We start from the raw sequence: 24,063 nt of genomic DNA, 5'->3' as shown, positions 1-24,063 counted from the left end.
TACTCCAGCAGTTTGTGACCTTTTGTGTAAACCAGCATCTGCAGTTCCTTGTTTCTACACTTTCAATAACAGTTCTTTCCTATCAGTCTTTTCTACTTACGATGCCATATATTGTAAGACAGTGGAAATATGGTCACCATATTGAGTGATTTTGTGTATTGTCTGACATGGTCAAAATTTACTAATGGCCGTCTGTATCTGGGGGAAGTCTGTACACATCAGAAGCCTACACGTGGGAGTGGCAGTAAGCAGCAGTGGGACAGAGCTCCTGCTGATGGTTGGGTCAGGCCGGGTTTCAAGAACCATGTACAGTTCTCGGGTTCAGACAAGGTGTCAGGCTGACCATAGTGAAGTTGGGTATTAATATTGTCCCCTAAACAAATCTAAAAAAAAAGGAAAATTACCAGCATTCTGAGTTTCTTTTGCCCCTCCTCATCTGGTATCCCCAATAACATATTCCCAGGATTTTCTATTTTGATTTAAAAAATGCAATACATAGGCAGCTGTGACATGATGTAGGCCCTGCTGAATGGATATATTTAAATAAGCTAATTATTCTCTATGATTTTACTCCTCTCATGATCTCTGTAGTGGCAACGTGCTGCAATTTGGAATCAACAATTCAGATTATTGGCTTAATATAATAGGCATTAGTAGATGGCATCTGAACATAATTCTATTATGATGGGGTGGGAAAGGGGCAGAATGGTTTCAGAAATACTTCACAACATTAAAACCTCAGATTTTATCTCTTTCAGCCTTATCTCCAAGACTATTTTCTGTTTTAACAGTTATATTCATTCTCTATTAAATGAATGGCAAAATATTATAACATTTGAAAATATTGTCAAACGTGTTAGCTAAGTGAAAAAGTGAGTATAAATATGAGAGTAAAATTAGTTTAATGGGCAGATAGGAGCAAAATGGAAAATTAATTGAAAAAAATGGAAAGCATCAAAAACGAGTAAGCCTTCCCAGTCATAATACATTATCTGTAGCGGAGATTGGGCAGTACTGTGGAAATGTGGAGAACATATATCCAATAATATATTGAATGATATAAGAGCCCTTGCCTCGCAGCATTTGCAGTAATCGGGAAAAAATGAAAGTGTTTACATCTACATGCACATCACAAGGAGACGGTACTGTGAAAAGTGTGGGAGGATGAAGGATGAAGTGTAATGTTTTCAATGTCGATGGAGCACATAGCAGGTTGCCAGAAGAAACCATGTGGTGGAAGAATAGCAAATTCAAAGACATGAGGGTTGAAATCTAAGGAAGGTTAGATTTCCTTAGATTCTAACCTCATCTAAGGTCAGGATACAATGGTACAAGGTGACCACGTTCATTGTCAAAATCTTGATTTCTTCTTGGTTGTAGCAAGCGGTCATTTTCTGCATGAGAAACATAATTTCATTAAACACTGCCTGGGCAAAGGTCAAAGAATAAAAGGGTGATCGTGACATAAAACGTTGTTGAGGAACTGCATTCATCCTATGCTCACAGACCATTCAAAGAGTAAGAGAGCTAGAACACTGACTGGGAATTATCGCTCATGATTAATACACAGTGCATATTGTAGGAATGATAAGCAAATAAGTTCAGATAAAATAACAAAATGAAAATTTCTGATGCAGATACAAATGAGAGGTGGTGAAGAGAATACGATGCCAGCAATAAGAAAAGGTAGACACTAAATGCTGGAGTAACTCAGCAGGTCAGGCAGCATATCTGGAGAAAAGGAGTAGGTATCCTCTGGAGAAAAGGAATAGCTTTTCTACTGTAGGTCTGGAGAAAAGGAATACCTCTTCCTTTTCTACAGAGTTGCTGCCTGTGTTACTCCAGCATTTTGTGTGTATCTTCGATGTAAACCAGCATATGTAGTTCCTTCTTACATGAAAGGAGAGGTTGCTGGTTGAGAAGCCCCTGAACAGTGAGTGAGATTTTATACCATCAGGAGGGTTGATAGAACATATTGCAGTAAGTTATGGTAATTAGTTTCTAAATAATATGGATTATACAATAAAAAGTCTTACACAGAATTTTATGTTAATGTCAGGAGATTAAAGCTAGAAATTCATCACCTGCTACCAGATCCCAGATATTGGTATATTTGGTAGCCTTCACATCATATTAGCAAAGATTGAGAACAGGCCCAAACTAGTTAATGGGTGTGTAAAGTGATTAAGATGTATTCAGTAAAGGGGAAGTGTAATAAGGGAAGGTAATTTGATCATTTATCTCGTGTTGTTTAAATTGCACAAGTAATTTTCCATGCACATCCTTACCTTATGTGTTCCATCGTGTTTTACTCATTTTGACCACGTGATCGTTTTTCCTAAGCTCTTCGTTTGTAGTTGTAACCATTGACAAAAGAAGTTTAAAATGTCCATCATCAATGGGAACCGTCCACATTTCTGCTGCTTCGATACTATAAGGTCGACTAGAAAGTTGCCTTCCACCAACCAGAACCATAAGGTGCTCTTGATTTAGTTTAAATTGTAAAATAAACTGCAACTTAAGTAAGGACAAAATATTAAAAATGAAATGTAGTTAAATGGCTTTTCAAAGCCACCGTTGTATGAAGGAAATAAGTCTTACTGGCCCACATTGTGAGAATCTTGAGGGTTGTACTGGTGTTTCTGCACTGAACGTTGTGGTTCTTGAAATTGCAAATCACAAATTGAAAAACTCCTCTGCTTTGCATCTTACTAAAAACTTTAAAAAATCTATTTAAAGAAATGTTGCAGATAATATATATTGAACAAGCTTGTGAGAATTGAATATCTTGGCAGCAGAAGATCTGTGATTATGTGCATGCATGGGTGCTGGCAAAGAGGCAACATGTTTTCAATGGGAGAATCAGAAACAGAACAAAAGGACCAGTGTTTACTATGATAAGTTAGAGGCAACTTCATTTGTCCCTTTTGCTATCTCGTTTTCACACCTTACCCTTCTATATCTCTATGTCTTCCACTCCCGAGTCTCAGTCTGAAGGGTCTCGACCCGAAACGTCACCCATTCCTTTTCCCCAGAGATGCTGCCAGTCCCGCGGAGTTACTCCAGCATTTTGTGTCTATCTTCAGTGTAAACCAGCATCTTCATTTTTTTCCTACAGATTTCCTTTGCCTGCCACAGTATTACCAATTGTGAAACACAACAGTTTTGTTTTAGAGATACACGCAGAAACATGCCCTTCGGCCCACCGAGTCCACATCGACCAGCGATCCTCACACACTAACACTATCCTACGCACACTAGGGACAATTTTTACACTATACCAAGCCAATTAACCTAAAAGTCTGCACACCTTTGTAGTGTGGGAGGAAACGGAAGATCTCGGGAGAAAACCCACACGGTCATGGTTAGAATGTACAAACTCCGCACAGGCAGCACCCGTGGTTGGGATCGAACCTGGGTCCATGGTGTTGTAGGGCAGCAACTCTACCGCTGTGCCACCATGCCGCCCAGTTTCCTCAGTCACTTTTGTTCTGCTCTCTTAGAGTTCATAACGCTTTGTGGATTAACACAGATGAAATTACTTTTGTCACAACAATTTCTGGATTAGTCGATGGCTGGGGTGGGGTCCGGAGTGGACAAGGGTTGTGGTTTTGACCGGTAGATATGTAAGGACAGGGAGTCGACCACAGGGCTGGGGAACATTTGGCTTCTATTTCTGACATTGTGAGAGTTTGGGAATCCATATGTTTCAGTGGAGAAATGAAACATTCAAGGTTCCAAAAATTGTTTGGGATTAAGTCGTAAGAATTACAAAATATCTTTGGAATTACAGAAAATCTTTGGAATTCTCTACCCGGTTGTGTATGTTAAAGACAGAAATTGACAGATTTTTGGCTATTAAGGAAATCAAGACTATGGGATTTGTAGAGGACACTCAGATAAAAGATCAGTAGCAGGTCAGATGCAAGGATCTAAATGGTTTAGTCTTTTGCTGTGTTCTTCTCTTACCCATCCAAACAGTGTGCCTCTTCAAAGCTGTAGGCAGCTAACAAAAACTGTTTGAGCTTGAAAATTCAATTCATTTCATATATTCCAAATGGATGAGGTTGAAGGTAACACCTCTCGACCTATACTGGGACAATGGAGGAGGAAATTAATTCCTCTACCCTGCAAGTATTCGAGCAACAGTGTTTTAACTCACAAGCTATTCTCTGTTTTTTTGTTTCATTTTGTCCAATGATAATGACAATGATGAAAAAGAAAAAATCATGTATAATTGTGCTATATTTCTTAGCAAGCTTACAAATAATTATTTCATAAACTTCAGGCAAAGATGCATAGAAATCTTACTATTAGTTCTCGGTGTCTCTGAAATACTGACATTTGCGTCAAACGAGCCAAATGCATCACAGCAAGAGTGATGTAAGTTTGAATAAAAATAAATTCAAACCGCTTGGTTTTTTTTTCATAATTTTTATTACTGTTGCACCATTAATACAATCACGTATAATTTCAATGCATCCATTTTACAATTCTCATCATCTTCAATATGTGCTGAGGTGATGGAGGCATTAGTGACACTGAATGGAGGATAAGCTGGAATTGCAATGAACGCAGACTTGTTTGCCACTTACTGTTAAACAGAACTACAGGTGCACCCAACAACGGACATGCATTAACTGATCAAGAGAAATCTAGATAGGCTACGTACAATGGGAAGTGTATGTTAGTCGGAAATACTTCTGCATCAGGTGTGTTGTGGAAGAGGGAGAACAGTGACTTTTATCTGACGGATGTGGTACCTCATTGTGTAAAATCAGGCTGGAAAACAAACAAGATGTTATCTAAATATCAGAATGCAATGGCCCAACCCACGAACCCTCACTCGGCATAGTCACAACCTTTATCCTTTATGTTGGTTTTGATCCATAACATACTTGCGAGGTACATCGATTATAACTGTTCAGCTGTTTAATGTTCAATCCACTTAACTTTCTGACATCATGTTTAAGTCCAGGATTTTTTTCTTGGAATGTGGCTTGAAATTTCCTGACGGAATTTCACGGGATAGGGGCAGATGATGGGGAGGTGGGGTGGGGGGGGGGGGGGGGGGGGGGGTGGTTAGAATATCCTCTTGGGCGTTTTCAGGTAAAAGACAATCGGATCAAGTTTGTTAGTACATTTGAAATTAATGCAGGTCGTGAGTGGTTTTCGAATGGGGCCCATCCATTATTCTTGCACAGCTAATGTTTGATCAGTGACAGCTGAAGATCCCTCTGTGGTGTCTGCTGGGGTGGCATTGTCTGAGGCAGCAGGCCCAGCGGGGCCAGAGCTGGCAGCCTCTGCCGCTGCGGGTGCCTCCTTGGAAACGGCATCGCTGGTGCTTGTGGCAGAGTCCAAGTTCTGGGGCTGGGCATTTTTGCTTTGCTCTTGGCTGGCGGGGGCAGGCGACGCCTCAGTCTGTTTGGCTTCCCCTTCATCCTTGCCGGAGCTCTTGTCTTCCGCTTTACTTTCGGGAGCAGGAGCCACCGGGGTTTCGGACGGCTGAGTGGACGCCGCTTCGCTACTGGACTCAGCCGCTGCCGACGGCTTGTTCTCAGTGGAGCTGGCAGCAGCGGCCGCCTGGGGTGGCTCTGAAGGCTTCTCCGCAGCAGGCTCTGCAGACGGAGCCTCTGCTTTCACTTCAGTGGACGCCTGTGAATTTTCGGCTTCAGGCTTCTGGCTCTCCTCTTTGTTCACGGTTTCCTTATCTCCCTCTTTGGCTTCAGTCGTGGCCTTATCAGCTGGGCTATCCTTGTCCTGTGAGGCATTTCCTTCCGTGACCCCCTCCGTGGACTTGGCTTCTTCCTGGCTTTCCTTTTTGGCCTCTCCATCCTCCGCTGTTGTGCCTTCAGCCACTTTGTCTGCCTCTTTGTCACTGGGCAGTTTATAGTTCTTCTTCTTCTTCATCAGTGTGTTTCCCATTTTAAAGGCTCTGAAACAAATATGAAAGAAAAGAGTAAGAACAGCTTCTATAGACAACCACATTCATTAAATTTACTTCGTAATGTTTCTGATTGGACATTGCAAGATCAGCCGAGCAGCATCTATGATATAAGCAAAAGTAGGAAATAATAAATTAAATATTAAGGACCAAAAGAATATAAAATGCATTGATATAAAAGACTGCATCTGTTGTCCAATATTCCTTCATCCCTGACCTCATTCCTGTATCTTGCCTGTCTTAATATGTTTTGCAGATAATCTGGGAAATTGAGAACTATTTTGTTATTAACAATCTTGGCCAAAACTTTTCCAACATGCTCCTGGTTTACCCTTTCTTGGAGTCTATTCGAGCTAACAAAAGCAAACTTAATTTAGATCCTCCCTGTGCAGAAGTGACGAGGTTCTCTGATCTCTTTTCCCACCGTACAGGGAGAGTGCTACAAGAGGGGTGTGGTCAGGGGTAGGAACTTTTCTGAAGCCCTCCCCTTGGACCCAGCCGGTGTAAACTTGGTGGATGTTAGCTTGTCAGGAAAGATGTACTTCCCTTGTCACTGTTAGTTTTCAGGATCCGCAGGTGTTATTCTAAATTGTCCCCTACCTTCGGGTTTCAGGAGACACTGAGAACTTGTATCAGTGAAGGTCTTGTGGGAGCAAACAAAGCCAGCTTTTCAAATCTTGTTGGAACAGTGGGCCTTGGATGTTTTGCTAGTAATGTCAGAGCATTTAATCCAGATTCCCAAAGATTCTCAAGGCACAACAGTCAGGAGAATGGGTTTAAGAGGGAAAGATAGATCAGCCATGATTGAATGGCGTAGACTTTATGGTCCGAATAGGGTTGCCAACTTTCTCACTCCCAAATAAGGGACAAAAGGTCAAAATACGGGACAAATTCCCAACGGCAATTCGTTGACCGACTTGGCCGTGGGTGGGTGAATGATGAGTTAGCCTGGGTGCTGGACTGCACACAAAGCCCAGCCGGCAGACTAGCTGAGGCGTTTTGGCACGGGCGCCGGACCTTGCGCGCGACATCACACTCATGGGCTGCACTACGTCGGAACGGGTGAGGCGGGGCTGAACGAGGTGCTCTGACCCGACAGTCCCCTCGATCCGAGTAGTAGCAGTCAAATACAGGACAAGGGAGGTCCCCTATGGGACAAACTTATTTAGCCCAATATACAGGATGTCCCAGCTAATACTGCACAGTTGGCAACCCTAGGTCCGAATGGCCTAATACTGTTCCTAGAACGTATGAACATACCAAGCTGACAGTTTTCATGCATAAAGCCATGGTCACACCATTGCTTCCACTGAGTTCATCAGTTCTTTTTTCCAGCAAAACACTCAAAAACGTTCTGTAAGTTCCATGCCTAAAATGTCTTGATTTGATTAAATAAATAAATAATTGTGGCTCTGAACATTCAAAATAAAGAAATATAACAAAAGAAAGATGTTTTGCAGTAAGATTAGCAAATCAACAGAACTGTATTTGCATTTTTAAATTGCCCTATAACAATATTTTTAGAGAGCGCCAGCTTCTCCAAAATGACATAGCCTTGTGTGATACTCATATCCAAACAAATAATAATAAGCTGAAATTGGATTGTCTCAATTTTCCAGAAAACACTGTTATTTTTATCCAGCTGCCCATGTAATATTTTTTCTTTAGTTTCTTGCAGTTCCTTCTTGATTATGTTTTTGTTTTTAATTGGTTAAAGGCAATCTAGAACATGCACATATAAAGCTTTAATCAGATTAGGTTAACATGAGAAAAAACATGAAATATGTGCAATGTTTTCTGCAAAAAATCACTTCCTGCTAACATGACTGTCACATGTTTGTGTCAACTTTTATTTATTTTATATCACTATCTTGAAATTAATGAAAGAAACTGTTGAGGTATGACCATCCACCTTTAGTATGATCGGCTAAAGCCTTCTGCACCAAATTCTTGCCGGTCACTTCATTGCGGCAATGGAGGAATGCCACAGTGTCAAATGTATCAATCTAAGATCTATTTACTCTCTCACGAGGCATGAGGTATTTTAATAAAGAAAAACATTGACCATATTTAATTAAATCTGCTGAAGGAAATGCAACCAGAAGTAATATCCTTGCTGTCTCCATCTTTAAATACATTTCACATTTACACCACTCCGCTTCTATCCACAATCTATTTTACCAGGCAGTAACCAATTTCAATTATCTCCATTTCCTGGCATTAGTTATTAGCAGCATCATGAATGTGATTCCCAACAAATGAATAAGGATACTTAGAGAAGTTTCTCTGCTACTGTTAGTTTCTCTGCTACTCCTCTCCCCTGACTGCAGGACGCTCCCCGCCTGAAGCTGTCCTGTCCCCCGGCTACAGAATGCTCCCACCATTGCGTTGGGGGAAACAGGTGGGTGGTGGAATATTACATTGGGGAATGGGTTGCGTTGGGGGACCAGGCCTCCCATGTGACTGGGACACAACGGGTTCCACTTAGTCTAGTATATTAGTAAAAGTTGAAAGGTAACCTGCCATGACTCGACTTCTTCTTCTTTTGAAAGCTTATGGTGGTAACTGAGTATCCCAGACCTGAGAGGCACATCCATCATTACATAGTTACATTTGACTCCCATGGTGTAGCTGAAAGACCAATTCATTACTATTGCCTCCCAAAGTGAGAGAGAAATGTGTATTCCCAGTTTCACAAGAGAAGCAGCCTTTGCTATGTTCCTTGAAAAGTAGGAACAGCAAGAGCTTCCAGCAGGTCTTTGACCTCACCCTTCCAAATGGCTCTCTTGGCCCAACTATTTCTCCCTGAGCAAATCCCAGTCAATGATCTGCCATACATACATCTCCCCAGGTCCTAATCCCCGGCCAGTCTCACCCCTCCCAATTATATAGGAACATGGTAGCATAGGAAACAACACCAACAAATTCAGCTCCAGCATTCATCGCTGAGATTTCAGCTCGAATCCTTCCCCTTAATACCTAGTAACATACAATTTTCTGTCTTGAATGTACTTAACTATTAACCTCCAAAACTCTCTTGGGTAGGGAATTCCACAGATTCACTGTTCCTAGATAAACCAATGATTTCATAGTCATAGAGTCATACAGTATATAAGCAGGCCCTTTGGCCCAACCTGCCCACACTGACCAACATGTCCCATCTACACTAGTCCCACTGGCCTGTGTTTGGCCCATATCCCTCTAAACCTGTCCTATCCATGCACCAGTCATTTAGATTTCCTAGATTTTCAAGATTCAACTTGATCCCGAATGGCCAATCATTTATCTCAAAACTGTGATTCATCATCCTAGATATCTCAGTCAGAGGAAACATCACATCTGCTATACACTCCTTCGGAACCATGTATGTTTCAATGAAATCACCTCTCATTCTCCTAAACTATAGAGAGCATAGGCATAAGTGCTTATTCTCTCCTTAAACAACATATCTACCATCCCAGGATATCTTCACTATTGCAAGTATATCCTTCTTTCAGGAGAGAGACAAGACCGTTGCACAATGTTCCACATATGGTCTCACCAGGACTCTATGCCACGGAGCAAATCATCTTTACTCCTTCACTCTTGTAATTGCAACCTCGTTGCACTAATCATTAACATATTTTTAACTGCTGATAATGATCCACCAAAAATACAGTCTGAATTATAATCTTCTGTCCCTCCATCACCCCTCCCCCAATCATGTTATTAAGTCAGACACTTAGATACATCAGGACAGACACAGAAAACTGGTGTAACTCAATGGGTCAGGCAGCATCTCTGGAGAAAAGGAGTAGGTGTTTCGCGTCGAGACCCTTCTCCAGCTGTGTCTGTCTTCAGTTTAAACCAGCATCTGCAATTCTTCCCCACACATTAAATGTGAAGTCGGCCAACTCACAAAACTAGATGCAGTAAAAGGAGAGTGAGTGATATGGACACAGAACATTGGCATTTCTCCATACCCCTGCTGATTTGTGGCACCCCGACTGCAAAAAGACCACCAGCTTTCTCCCCTCTACTACATCAGTCTAGAGAAGGCTCTTCTTGAAATGGCCGTCACTCTCCATTTCCCTCCATGCCTGACCCGCAAGGTTCCTCCAGCAAATTGTTTTTGTTCAAGATTCCAGCTTTTGCATTCACTATGTCCACAAAAAACACAATTGGTCTGAAGAAGGATCCCGCCCCAAAACGTCACCTGTCCATGGTCTCTAAGGATGCAGCCTGACCCACTGATTTACTCCAGTGCTTTGTGTATCTTTTTTTGGGGATAAACCTGTGGTTTCTGTGAAAAGGAACTTTTTGCTTCAATGGCCACCAAGAGTCGATACACCTGTGTATGAGATGAAAATTCTCTCTCTTCCCTTCAAAAAGAGAACAGTCAACTAGAGAAGTATAAAAATCAATGAGAAATCTTGTTTAAAGTACACTTAGTGAATTTCTAAAAAAACAATATTCAGGAAATTGTAGCCTTTGCTCCAGGATAAACAAACGGGTGCATTTTTATACAGCACACAAGATGACACATGACAACTCAGGTGAAATTGCTTATCTGAATCACTCGAAATGAAAAAAACATAAAGATCAATACTTTATGTTGAAACCTTAAAGGTTAAAATTCAAAGTTCTCTGCGAAAGATTTGGACAGAAATCTCTCCTTAGTTCTGTGTTAGCTGAGTTTTGTAATAATGTTTTCTTGAGTACTCCACTTCCGAGACATGCTTCCATGAACTTCAGAGGAACCAGATTTTGGAAGTGGTCTACACCACATATTTTATTGTCCATTTTGTGCTTGTACTAATTGCAAGTTTCTCCCTGATGATTTAAATAATTAAAGCACTCATCCAGACGTCATTTATATCTGAATATTTTATCATTCCATGGGATGTGGTGAAGGATAATTGTGAAGGAGGCTCGGAGTTATTATCCAACTAATTCTCCTCCAGAAATTGGCATGGAGTTACGTTGTCCAACAGCTGCGGTGCATTCAATGAAGGTAGATGGTGGTATTAGTACTCCAGGACTTTTTGACAGGATGGGCCAGATCATTATGGGGCTATCCTGCTGCATAATATCTCCACTCAGAGCCTCCACATGTCCAGCGCCTACTTGGTCCAAGTAACAGAGGTTTATCTCACAAGCCCAAAGAACCCATTGCTCCAGAGGCATGGTCCAAGTGACTGCAGACAAACTGGCTGTGCAGTGATCTAGTCCCACCCCCAAAGCCCCCATGACAGCTCTGATCACCACCAAAGTCCCACCCATGGACTTACTGAAAGCCATGACTGAGATGGTTTAAAAATTCTCCTGAAGGTCTCTGATTTGCACTCAGTGCAAGTTTCAGACTGTAGTTACTTTGCATTGAAATGAACCGAAAGGCGTTGGCATCTTTTGTTCTGGCACAAGGAGATTTACTTGAGGCTTAAAATGAATAAATATTTCACTTCTTTAAACAGAGCTATCAGGGACATTTGTAATATTTGAAATAACATAAATAATTATTAAAATATTTTAATAATAATAAACAAAAGTTAGGTTATAACAACTTCTTACAAGATATTTATAAATAATTAAACTTTAAAGTAGAGAAACTTAGCTCAATTTAAAAAAGGGGAAACTTTTCTCCTTTGCTTCCTTATCTGTTGCCTAATATACTTTTCACTCTGACATACTGTATAGTATATATAAGCATTAAACAGCAACAGGCGCTTAGGAAAACCAAAGCTTACCTCAGGATTTCAAAGGTAGCACCTTACCCCGAATGCATTGATGTTTGGTAAACACAAAAACATAGGCAGTGTGCGGATGGGGTTCTTCCACACCCACAGTGTGGTAGAATCACGCTATTTCTCCTCAAAGGACTCCACCCATGCTGGCCCAATGCAATGGCTGCAGTCACATTGACTTTCTTTGTGTGACCAACAGCAAAAAGGAACTGTATCACCACCCACATCCTGCCACTGCTACAGATCTTTACAGAAACCAGCAGCCAAAAACGTGTTTACATACTTGAAGCTTGTCCGCATTACTGAATATTGTTGGTATCTAATCGGTTCAGTATCTAGGCTACCCAGAAATGCACAAAGAATGATTTGCAGATATGTGCGCGGTTAGAATGTTTCAAACTGTAGCTACTTTGCACTGAAATGAAGCAAAAGGCACTGGCAACATTAACTCCAGTCCAATTAGGCTTGCATGAGGCTTAAAGTGAAAAAAAGGTTCCACCACATCAAGGCTGTTTTCTTCTTAACAAAACTGACTTTGCTCTTGCTGCTTATCTTCCTCGCTCCTCAATATACACTGTGTTATTGATGGCTCCCTCTGGATGACTGAGTCCCACTTGGACACATCCATGAGCTAGGAACCCCTGCAATCCTGAAAATGTGTGGATATTGGAATCATGTCAGATTACATGCAGAACACGTAATGAGTAAAGAAAAATGGAATCAGCCAAGCTCAGGTTAGTTCAGAAAATTACACAACTTGTAAATTAACCTATTCATGTTTTGCATGGCACCAGTCTTTGATGCATCAGGACAGCCTTCAGTGATTGAACATAAGAGGATTTGAAGATCAAAATCTCAGACTTAACGCAAAGTCATGGTCTACTGGTTAGCAGCGATCCCCGCCTTATTATCTTTGATTCCAGACCTACTACCACAAATTGTATTTCTGCAAAATCTTCCATGTTCATTGCAAGAATAAGTCGTCTACCATAACAATATCCCAAACAGAGAAGCACTAGTTACTCTCAGCTGGCTAAGTTATATTGTATCATTCACACACAAATTGCTAAATATCTGAAAGAGACACTTTATTCATTTAACTGCAGTTATGGGAGAAGATTATCAGGCAGACAGAGAAAAAGATTCAAGGATGCGTTGAAAGCTTCCTTGAGGAAATTTGCCACTGGGATCTTCTGGTCAATGGCCAATCTAAATGGAAAAGGAGCTTGCAGGACAATATTAAGAACATGATGCCATGCATCAGGAGTATACAGAGGTCCTGTATAAGTAGTAGAACATAAAACAGTACAATACAGGAACAGGCCCTTCAGCCCATAATGTTAGTACAAGGGGTGCTATGCCTCACAGTACCACCCACTAACCCATCTGATCAGCCATCTCCTGTACTACCTGTGGATGGGTCTGCTGCTCCACTTTGGCCTCATGACCCACCTCTGAAAGCTGTGAATCTGGAGTAGAAGCAAGTTATCCCCAATCCCGAGTGACTGCCTAAGGATGAAAAGATGATTTCAGAGAATTGTGGACGCAGTCCAGATCGTCACACAAACCAACTTCCCTTCCATGACTCCAGTTATACCTCACGCTGCCTCGGCAAGGCCAGCAGCATAATCAAGGGCGAGTTGCACCCTGGCCACTCCCTCTTCTCCCCTCTCCCATCAGGCAAAAGGTACAGAAATGTGAAAACACACACCTCCAGATTCAGGTACAGTTTCTTCCCAGCTGTTATCAAGCAACTGAATCATCCTACCACAACCAGAGAGCGGTCCTGAACTACTCTCTACTTCATTGGAGACATTTGGACTACCTTTGATCAGAGTGTTCTGGCTTTATCTTGCACTAAACATCACTCACATTATTCTCTTTATCATGTATCTGGACACTGTGGATGGATCGATTGTAATCATGTACAGTCTTTCTGCTGCCTGGTTAGCACGCAACAACAACTTTTCACTGTAGCTCGATACATGTGACAATAAACTAAACTCAAACAAATGCATCTGAGCTGTTACACTCAGTTGAATACATTGGATGGATCTTCTCCTGAGTAGGATAGTCAAAACTTCCAGTAGCAGCCTCCTAGCACATTCTAACACATCGTCATTGGTAATAATTGTTGTGATTTTTTTACTAAAGGCTTTGCCAGTACCTTACAGTGAACTCAAAACCACAGGAGCGCAATTTTGCAAATGTAGTTTACTTGCCAGAAGCAACACATAACTGAACACTTCCTGTCAATTCTGTAAAATCCATCTACAACAGGAAGCTGAGCAAATGCGTCATATCTGTCAGTTCACAGGAATGAGATATAAGTTTTTATCAAAAAAGTGCCAATAAAAGTTGAACTGAAAAGATTGTTCAGAAAATTCAAAAGGTAAAATGAGGATGAGTTCATCTTCCCTGAATAGGGTTACGGTTAGTCAGAGTCATGGCAGTATTTCTACTGCAAAACAGCTTTCAGTCGGAACAATCTGCAAAACGAATTGTGCAACCTTTCAAGAAATAGTTTTGCAATTCATTCCCATGCACATTCAAATTATAGATATCTACAATGCCTTGTCCTGACGAAAGTTACAACTTGACTCATTTGGCAACATCGTAAGTTTCTCCATCATACAATTAAAATAGCATTCCCAATTTAATCCAATGGTTAAGTACATCATTATTGTAGAAGTTCAACAAGTAAAAATTAGCAAAAATAAGGAACTGCAGATCCTGGTTTATAACAAATTAGATACAAAGTGCTGGAGTAACTCAGCGGGTCATGCAGCATTTCTGGAGGAAAAGGATGGGTGATGTTTTGGGTCAGGACCTTTGAAGGGTCCCGACCCAAAATGTCACCTATCCTTTTTCTCCAGTGATGCTACCTAACCTGTTGAGCTACTCCAGCACTTTATGTCTATCATAAGTAAAAATTAGTCCTCTGTAGCTCCACACTGGCTGCATTACCTTATCTTAAGCTTTGTTGTTTTTAAGTGTTATTTCTCAAATTGAAACATCGTGCCAATGGCAATAAGGCAATAAGTCGTCCCTTCTCCTCCACAGATGTTGCTTAACCCGATGGGCTCTTAACAGGTCACTTTCTACACATATATTAAGCCAACAAGCTAGGGAGAAACATTTGGATTGTGGGTTGGGTAGTCAAAGTCAATAGAGCACTAGTGTTACATCATCATAATGGTAGCCAAATGCCAATCAGTTTGACATCCAGTGTACTATTTCAAAAACTTCCCATATGATTAAGACAAAAACATAGATTGATCATCAATTGAAAAGAGCAGCTCCTAGTTCACTGCTATTGTAGTACCACAAATAATTTGCCACAAACCCGTCAATCATCTGAATGAATGTGTTTTAACCGCTTGCGTACAATGAAAACACAGATTACACCATTTACTTAGCACTCATCTGTAATTTTTGGTATAATCTACTATTTGATGAAAATAATAAAATGATCTAGGGGTAGGGGTAATGAATTAGGGGTAATATGAGGGGGAACTTCTTTACGCAGAGAGTGGTGGCGGTGTGGAATGAGCTCCCAGTGGAAGTGGTGGAGGCAGGTTCATTGTATCATTTAAAAATAAATTGGATAGGCATATGGATGAGAAGGGAATGGAGGGTTATGGTACGAGTGCAGGCAGGTGGGACTAAGGGGAAAAAATTTGTTCGGCATGGACTTGTAGGGCCGAGATGGCCTGTTTCCGTGCTGTAATTGTTATATGGTTATATGGTTATCTGCCCTCATCAGAAAACACAAATAATTAAGGGGCTGTACCACTTGGGCGACCTAATTGGCGAGTTTAGAAGAGTTTTAAAAAATGACATGTTGAAGACCTTCTTCGACTATGTAGACCTCCTTCGACCTCCTTCGACTATGTTGAAGACCAGCTATGACTAACTTCGGGAAAATTGGACACCGAATAGTGAAGAGTGAAGACGACCTCCTTCGATCTCCCTTCCACTATGAAGAAGACTATCTACGACTACCTTCGACTACCCTCAATTACCTACGACCAACATGCCGACCTACTACGACCTACTACTAAACCTACGAGTAAAAAAAGTATCGTTTTTTCCCATGGCGACCTTTTTTTACTCGCGGGCATTTTTTAACATATTGAAAAAAACGCCGCAACCTAGCTGAGGCCTTGAGTACGCAGAGACTACTCTTGAGCATGAAGGAGAGTTACGAAGACCTCATGTCGACCATGCTGCGAGTATGAGTCGAGGACAAACTCGCCAGAACTCGCGGATTAGGTCGCCCAAGTGGGACAGGCCCTTTACAGTCTGCCATGCAACAGGTTCCTTGTCAAATAATCGACATGCCATTACCCCTCATTTCTTCCCACTTCTTTCGCACTGTCTGAGGACGAGCATGATTGTTCACAATCTTGGCATCCACTTAAACCTAAACCTCACCACCAAAACCAGCTGTCCTTATCTCTGTTATTGTCTGTGGCTACTACGCAACAAATAGCTTTCCATTGTACCTTAGTGCACGTGACAATAAACTAAACTGGACTGATGCTGATGAAATAGTCACACTTAGTTTTGTCATCTCTAAACTCAATCATTGTAATACACTCTAATACATTCTAATACACTCTGCCACATCCACACACCCCTCCCCCACCCTTGCTTTATGAACTGTAAACCTGAAATCATTGAACTCTTGATATGCCACATCCTTACTCTAACTATTAAAGTCCATTTATCAGAATAGTTCAGCACAGGAACCTGACTAGCACCCGGACTAAAGATTGGATGAAATGCTATACTCCGAAATGTACGAACATATCTCGAATGATGTTTTTAAACTCTAACAAATTTTTCCATTCTTCTTCAATTACCTCTTAAAGTAAAAAAAAAATTTAATAAAATAAAAAAAAATAAAATAAAAAAAAAATTCCATTTACCTATCCCTTATTGCAGTGCTGATTGGGCAGAACAATGGCCCAGCTAATAGAACCAATGCCTCACATTGCCAGAGACCCTTGTTCAATGCTGCCCTTGGGTTTGACTCAATAAAAAAAATTGAATAGCATTAACAGTGCCAGTGGGTGATTGGTGGTTGGTGTGGACATGGTGGGTTGAAGGACCTTGTTTTTGTGCTGCGTCTCTCTATAACTCTAATACCCAATAATGCAATAGACAATAGACAATAGGTGCAGGAGTAGGCCATTTGGCCCTTTGAGCCAGCACCACCATTCAATGTGATCATGGCTGATCATCCCCAATCAGTACCCCGTTCCTGCCTTCTCCCCATATCCCCTGACTCCACTATTTTTAAGAGCCCTATCTAGCTCTCTCTTGAAAGCATCCAGAGAACCGGCCTTCACCGCCCTCTGAGGCAGAGAATTCCACTCTCTGTGAGAAAAAGTGTTTCCTCATCTCCGTTCTAAATGGCTTACTCCTTATTCTTATATGCCACATCCTGTCTGCCAGTGCCTTAATGAACAAAATGTATTTCTTGTTTTCAAATCAATCCATGATTTAATAATCAGGCTCTGTGTCTCCTTCACCTCCTCCATCCAAACAATCTCCAAGAGTGTCATCATCCCACTATCATGACCATGCCTTCAGCTAGTTGGACCTCAAGCTCTGAAATCCCCCCTGAAACCCTACCCTCTCCTTTAAAATAGACCTTCTAACCAGTCTGAAGAAGGGTCCTGACCAGAAATGTTACCTATCCATGTCAGCCAAAGATGCTGTCTATGCAACCGCAAGAAATGCAACACCTGTCCCATCACCTCCCCCCTCGACTCCATTCAAGGACCCAAGCAGTCGTTCCAGGTGTGACAAAGGTTCACCTGTATCTCCTCCAACCTCATCTACTGCATCCGCTGCTCTAGATGTCAGCTCATCTACATCGGGGAGACTAAGCGGAGGTTGGGCAATCGTTTCGCCGAACACCTCCGCTCAGTCCGCAATAACCTACCTGAACTCCCGGTGGCTCAGTACTTCGACTCCCATTCCCAATCCGACCTCTCTGTCCTGGGTCTCCTCCATTGCCAGAGTGAGCAACACCGGAAATTGGAGGAACAGCATCTCATATTCCGCCTGGTTAGCTTGCGTCCTGATGGCATTAACGTTGAATTCTCCCAATTTTGCTAGCCCTTGCTGTCTCCTCCCCTTCCTTAACCCTCGAGCTGTCTCCTCCCATCCCCCCGCCCTCGGGCTCCTCCTCCTCCCTTTTTCCTTCCTTCCCCCCCCCCCCCCCCCATCAGTCTGAAGAAGGGTTTCGGCCCGAAACGTTGCCTATTTCCTTTGCTCCATACATGCTGCTGCACCCGCTGAGTTTCTCCAGCAATTTTGTGTACCTTCGATCTTCCAGCATCTGCAGTTCCTTCTTGAACAACATGCTGTCTGACCCGCTGAGTTACTCCAGCAAGTTGTGTCTTTTTTTCTTAAAAAACAGCTTTTTAAACCAAGATTGATAGTGCCTTGTGTATCCGGTGTACATTTTATTTGGATAATTGCTCCTATGAACTCACTTAAGACATTTTATTATGTTTTATATTAATGCAACTTGATATTATTATTAATTAGAGCCACGGGCCATTTCTTAGCTTTTATTAGTTGGATAATGGCCTGAATATTCTGGAGTGATGCCAGAGTTCCACTCAAGCGTAAATAATACATTTCACTACACTTGTTTTTGGAACATATTTTACCAATTGCCTAGTGGACACCTAATTCTAATTAATTGAATTTACTTTAAAACTTTGAAATAGTTTTCAAATGGGTTTAAGTATCTATTTATATGTTTTTTCCACTGTTATTGATATTTAGAATGTTTTAGTAATTCGTATTTTTCGGTAAATGTGAATGTCTGCAGCATTTTAAAACATTCATAGTCAGGAGCATGGACTTAGCTGGATGCCAACTATTTATTTATTATTTCCATGGGGAAAATTTGTCTGAACTCCACTCTGATGATTTGAATTCCAGACAACCATGGAAGGAAACACTCTCCAGGGAATCAATTGAAGGCAAGTACAGATTTAGTAGATGGTTGTGCAGAATCCAGGGCAGGCTGTCAATGGGCCAATGCAGTATTATATTACCTGCTATTATAAAACTGAATATCTGGGTGGAAGTGAAACTCCGAAGAAGATCCTGGAAATTGGATATTAAATTCAACGTAAGTTAACGAGTCAGTTAGCATCCATTGAAACACAGTCCAAACGGAATATTTCCGGTGCATCAGTGAGCGGCAGAGTAGCGCAGCAGTAGAGTTGCTACCTCACAGTGCCAGAGACCTGGGTTCAATCCTGACCACGGATACTGTCCGTATGGAGTTTGTACGTTCTCCCTGTGACCGTGTGGGTTTTCTCAGGGTGCTCCAGTTTCCTCCCACACTTCAAAGACGTACACGCCAGAGATTTGTAGGTTGATTGGCTTCGGTAAAATTGTAAATTGTCCCTACTGGAAGTATAGTGCTAGTATGTGGGGAGATCACTGGTCGGCGTGAACTCTGTGGGCCAAATGGCCTGGTTCTGCACTAAACCTCTAAACTGAACTAAACTAAATCTGATCCAGCTGGAGAGAATTACAGCCAAAGAACAATATGGTGATATAGTGCTGGTATGATGCTGGAGAGAATTAGTTGGGGTTATGGTGTTGGGGTTGATGCAGCAATGATACATTTTCTGTTAGGTTATTTGTGTATTCCATATAGGGTTGTCAACTTTCTCACTCCCAAATAAGGGACAAAAGGTCAAAATACGGGCCACCGATGGCAATTCGTTGACCAACTCGGCCATGGTTGGGTAAATGATGAGTTGGCCCGGGTGCTGGACTGCACACAAAGCCCAGCCGGTGAGCCGGCTGAGGAGTTTTGGCAAGCGCGACATCGCACGCAAAGTCTGGCACCCCATCATGAACCGATCATCGGCCAAGAGAAGGAGGGGTGGTGGTGTCGGCGGTAAGCGAAGGTCTGAAGATCAGACAGCTGGCCGGGCTGCCGACCGACGGGGCCACGGGCGAGGCGCTGCTGCTGCACTACGCCGGAACGTGTGAGGCGGGGCCAGATGCGGCGCTCCCACCCATCAGTCCCCTCGACCCCGGTAGTAGGGGACAACGGCCCTATACAGGGCAAACCAATTTAGCTAACTGGCTAATACGGGACAGTTGGCAACCCTAATTCCACATTGGCTACATGATATGCAAATACTCAATCTGCTGATGAAAATTCTGCTTTACTTGCTGTGTGTTTCCAGCATTTTCTGTTTTTATACAATCCGCTACTTGAGTTTAGACAGAAATAGAATGGAAAGAAATATGCTTCAATTGAATTCTGATAATTCAGAGTTTCTTTGTAGTAGATTACATCATCTATTTACTATTCAAAGATCTTTCTATTTCTGGAGCAATTTTGGCATTTTGTTCATGGCCTCAGCTCATCTTTATTAGGACCGACCGAGCTTCTACGCATTTATTTATTGTTTGTGATATTTAAACCAGAGGCAAACTAGAGGCGCAAGGCAACTTTTATTCACAGAGCAAAAATTGGAAGATATAAAATGAGAAGTCCCAGACAATGAAAAGCGGTATGAATATTGATTTCTCTCATTTCCAGTAACCCCTGCATTCCCTCTCTCACTGCCCCTTCCCCCACCCTAGTTATCCTGCCAGTGCATTCTACTGTTTACATCCATAACTTTGTCATCATTTCTTCCACAGCCAACAATGGACCATTGTGGGCTCCACCTCTCCTTGGTCATCGATGCTGACTCTGATTTGTTCTGAACCTTTTCATACCTCTATTTTCCCTCCCTCCTGAGTCTCAGACTGAAGAAGGGTTTCGATCCGAAACGTCACCTATTCCTTGTCTCCTCTGAATTACTCCAGCTTTTTGTGTCTATCTTTGGTGTAAACCAGCATCTGCAGTTCCTTCCGACACAAAAGATCCTGTTTGTTTCCCCCCCCTTTAATCCATTTATTAACAAATAGCAATTGTTCTTTATATTATGGTTCATCGGATCAAATTCCAATATGTATCCCACAAATTCAGCCCAGTGGAAATGATTCTGTGAACTAATCTAATAACTGCAAGAATTTGACGTTTTCTTTAATTTCTCTGCCCTTATCGTTTTCTGCAAGAAATGTGAGTGAATAGAGTTTGAAGCCTGAAGAGATTAGCTACAACAAGAATAGGGTTGCTTCTTCTAGAGCACGTAAAGATTTATTTCCCAATATTCTCAATCTGGCAGTAATTTATCAGCCTCCCTTTGAGGCTTCGGATTTAAAAGCTCCACTGTATGTGTGCCAGCAGTTCTGAATGACACCTACTGCTCTGTGGCAAAAGACAAGAAACCCAGCGTGAGATGACATTTCCAGCATTTGCAACTAATTATGATACATGTCTGGGCAAAGACATATTAAAGCCACCTGTCACTTCCAGCTGGAAGTCACCACAAACAGCCAACAGAATTTTACCCTGCCAGTTTCCCAACAATCCCTGATCCACCCAAATCCGAGCACAAAGAATTGCTTCCTTACTAATGTTTGCAAAATAAAAGATTTATATCAGTTGATCAGTCATAATCACATTGAATCGCAGTGCTGGCTCAAAGGGCCGAATGGCCTATTTCTGCACCTAATGTCTATTGTCTATATCTGCAGCATTATAATGTTTAGCAACAATTAGTACAATGAGCCAACTTTGTACATTGGGTTTGCGTGTGGTCACTGTGTTAGAAGAGGCTCTTGCAGAAGCAATCCAAAGTACAGGCAACTAAATCAAAAAACGTAAATTATTTTTCACAAAATGCGGATTGAATTGAACCTAACTAAGTTGCTTTAGAAATCAGAAGTGAAAATGCAGATAAAAATTGTCACCAAAAGGAATGGCTCCATTTTGAAAACCTACTTGATTCTGTAAACTGAGAAGACAATGTTGTCATAAAAACTAAACCTCCCAAATGAGGGAATTAAACATAGGACACAAAAATTAGGAACAATAGTGAATCGTGTGGCCTTTTGAGCCTACTATCGAGATCATGGCTGATTTTCTACCTCAGCGCCACTTTCCTGTATTATCCCCAGATCCCATGTCTTGTTCAATATCCAGAAATCCATCCATCTCTGTTTTGAAAGAAGACAAAGAGTAAGCCTCCAAAGCCCTTGGGCAGAGAATTCCAAAGATTCACCACTATCACCATAATTTCTGTGCTAAACAGCATACCTTTATTCTGAAAAAAAGTCATAAAGTGCTGGAGTAACTGCGGGTTAGGCAGCATCTCTGCAGAGCATGGAACATCCAGGGCTGCCTGACCTGCTGAGTTACTCCAACCCATTGTGTCTTTTTCTATAAACCAACATCTGCAGTTCCTTGTATACCTTTATTCTGAGACTGATCCCCAGTTCTAGGCTCCTCAGGGGAACATCTTCTCTGCACCAACCTTGATAGGAAGGGGCAGGGAAGATGTTCATTTTCATTGAAATCAAACTCAAAGTTTCCTCGTACAGAAAAATCTGCCAACCCAGTGGTCTTCGTTGCAAACCCCTGAAAAGCAAGTCTAAGTCATATGTTATTGAGGTTGGATTGAAAGGGGTAATGCTGAGAAATTAGGAGATACATAGGCAATAGGCGCAGGAGTAGGCCATTCGGCCCCCTCGAGCCAGCACCGCCATTCAATGTGATCATGGCTGATCATCCACAATCAATACCCCGTTCCTGCTTTCTTCCCGTATCCTCTGATTCCGCTATCTTTAAGAGCCCTATCTAGCTCTCTCTTCAAAGTATCCAGAGAACCTGCCTCCACCGCCCTGCTTTCTTCCCCTATCCCTTGATTCCGCTAGCCCTAAGAGCTCTATCTAACTCTCTTTTGAATGCATCCACTGAATCGGGCTTCAGTGCCTTTTGTGGCAGTGAATTCCACATATTCACAACTCATAATGTGAAAATGTTTTGCCTCATCTCAGTTCTAAATGACCCACCCCTTATTCTTAAACTGTGGCCCCTGGTTCTGGGCTCTCCCAACATAGAGAACATGTTTCCTACATTTACCCTGTCTAATCCCTTAATAATTTTATATGTTTCTATAAGATATCCTCTCATCCTTCTACATTCCAGTGAATACAAATCCAGTCGCTCCATTCTTTCATCATATGACAGTTCCGCCATCCCGGGAATTAACTTTGTGAACCTCAATAGCAAGAATGTCCTTCCTAAAATTAGGAGACCACGGGGTCTCACCAGGGCCCTGTACAACTGTAGAAGGACCTCTTTGCTCCCATACTTAATTCCTCTCGTTATGAAGGCCAACATGCCAACATGCCATTTGCTTTCTTCAGTGCTTGCTGTACCTGCATGCTTACTTTCATGTGACTGATGTACACCCAGGTCTCGTTGTACTTCCCCTTTTCCTAACCTGACACCATTCAGATAATAATCGGCGTTCCTGTCCTTGCTTGTGTGAATCTGTGTATATGTCACAGTATGTGCTCGTGAGTGTATGAACAATTTTTATTTGTCTCACTTTTTTTGCTGTTAATTTGTTGTTATTGTTTATCTACATTTGCGCTCCGCTCAGGCAGTGCGCCTGAATTTCGTTGTGTACACCACTACAATGCTACGTTTTGGGATTTTTAAGTCATACTAAACAATGACGAGAGGGGAATACAGCAAGCAAGATCCATTGAACAACAGTCGCAGATTTGGAAATACTGTAAACAACCGAACAATGTGTATGCACTGGGAGGTCAGTAAATTCACGGATGGAAAAACAACAACACGAGCAACAGACACGTGATGGTATGAGATGGAACGGAAATGTATAATGTTGCTACACTTCCTCTTCATCGTGTCAAAGGATATACCACTCAGCATTATTGCACACAGGGAGAGGGAAAACAGGGAATTATAGACCAGTTAGCCTGACATCGGTGGTGGGGAAGATGCTGGAGTCAATTGTAAAAGATGAAATAGCCGCACATTTGGATAACAGTAACAGGATCGGTCTGAGTCAGCATAGATTTACGAAGGGAAAATCATGCTCGACTAATCTTCTGTAATTTTTTGAGGATGTAACTATGAAAATGGACAAGGGAGAGCCAGTGGATGTAGTGTACCTGGACTTTCAAAAAGCATTTGATAAGGTCCCACATAGGAGATTAGTGGGCAAAATTAGGGCACATGGTATTGGGGGTAGAGTGCTGACATGGATAGAAAATTGGTTGGCAGACAGGAAACAAAGAGTAGGGATTAACGGGTCCCTTTCAGAATGGCAGGCAGTGACTAGTGGGGTACCGCAAGGCTCGGTGCTGGGGCTGCAGCTATTTACAATATACATCAATGATTTGGATGAAGGGATTCAAAGTAACATTAGCAAATGTGCAGATGACACAAAGCTGGATGGCAGTGTGAACTGT

The 24,063-nt window shown here is 41.9% G+C and overlaps 1 protein-coding gene across 2 annotated transcripts in view; it reads right to left on the bottom strand.

Moving 5' to 3' along the window:
* Window positions 1–4,393: 4,393 nt before the first annotated feature.
* LOC129710917 (brain acid soluble protein 1 homolog) overlaps window positions 4,394–24,063 on the bottom strand; it is a 67,580-nt gene continuing 47,910 nt past the window's right edge. Inside the window, exon 2 of one of the 2 annotated variants that reach the window (XM_055658234.1) lies at window positions 4,394–5,935. In XM_055658234.1, coding sequence (XP_055514209.1) covers window positions 5,191–5,925 — 735 coding nt within the window. In that variant the 5' untranslated portion in view covers window positions 5,926–5,935 and the 3' untranslated portion in view covers window positions 4,394–5,190. The remainder of the gene's footprint in view (window positions 5,936–24,063) is intronic. The other variant, XM_055658226.1, reaches the window with a different exon arrangement.

Source organism: Leucoraja erinacea, chromosome 2 (assembly GCF_028641065.1).
Source record: "Leucoraja erinacea ecotype New England chromosome 2, Leri_hhj_1, whole genome shotgun sequence".
Lineage (NCBI taxonomy): Eukaryota > Metazoa > Chordata > Chondrichthyes > Rajiformes > Rajidae > Leucoraja > Leucoraja erinaceus.
This window is presented reverse-complemented; position numbering and strand designations above follow the sequence as displayed.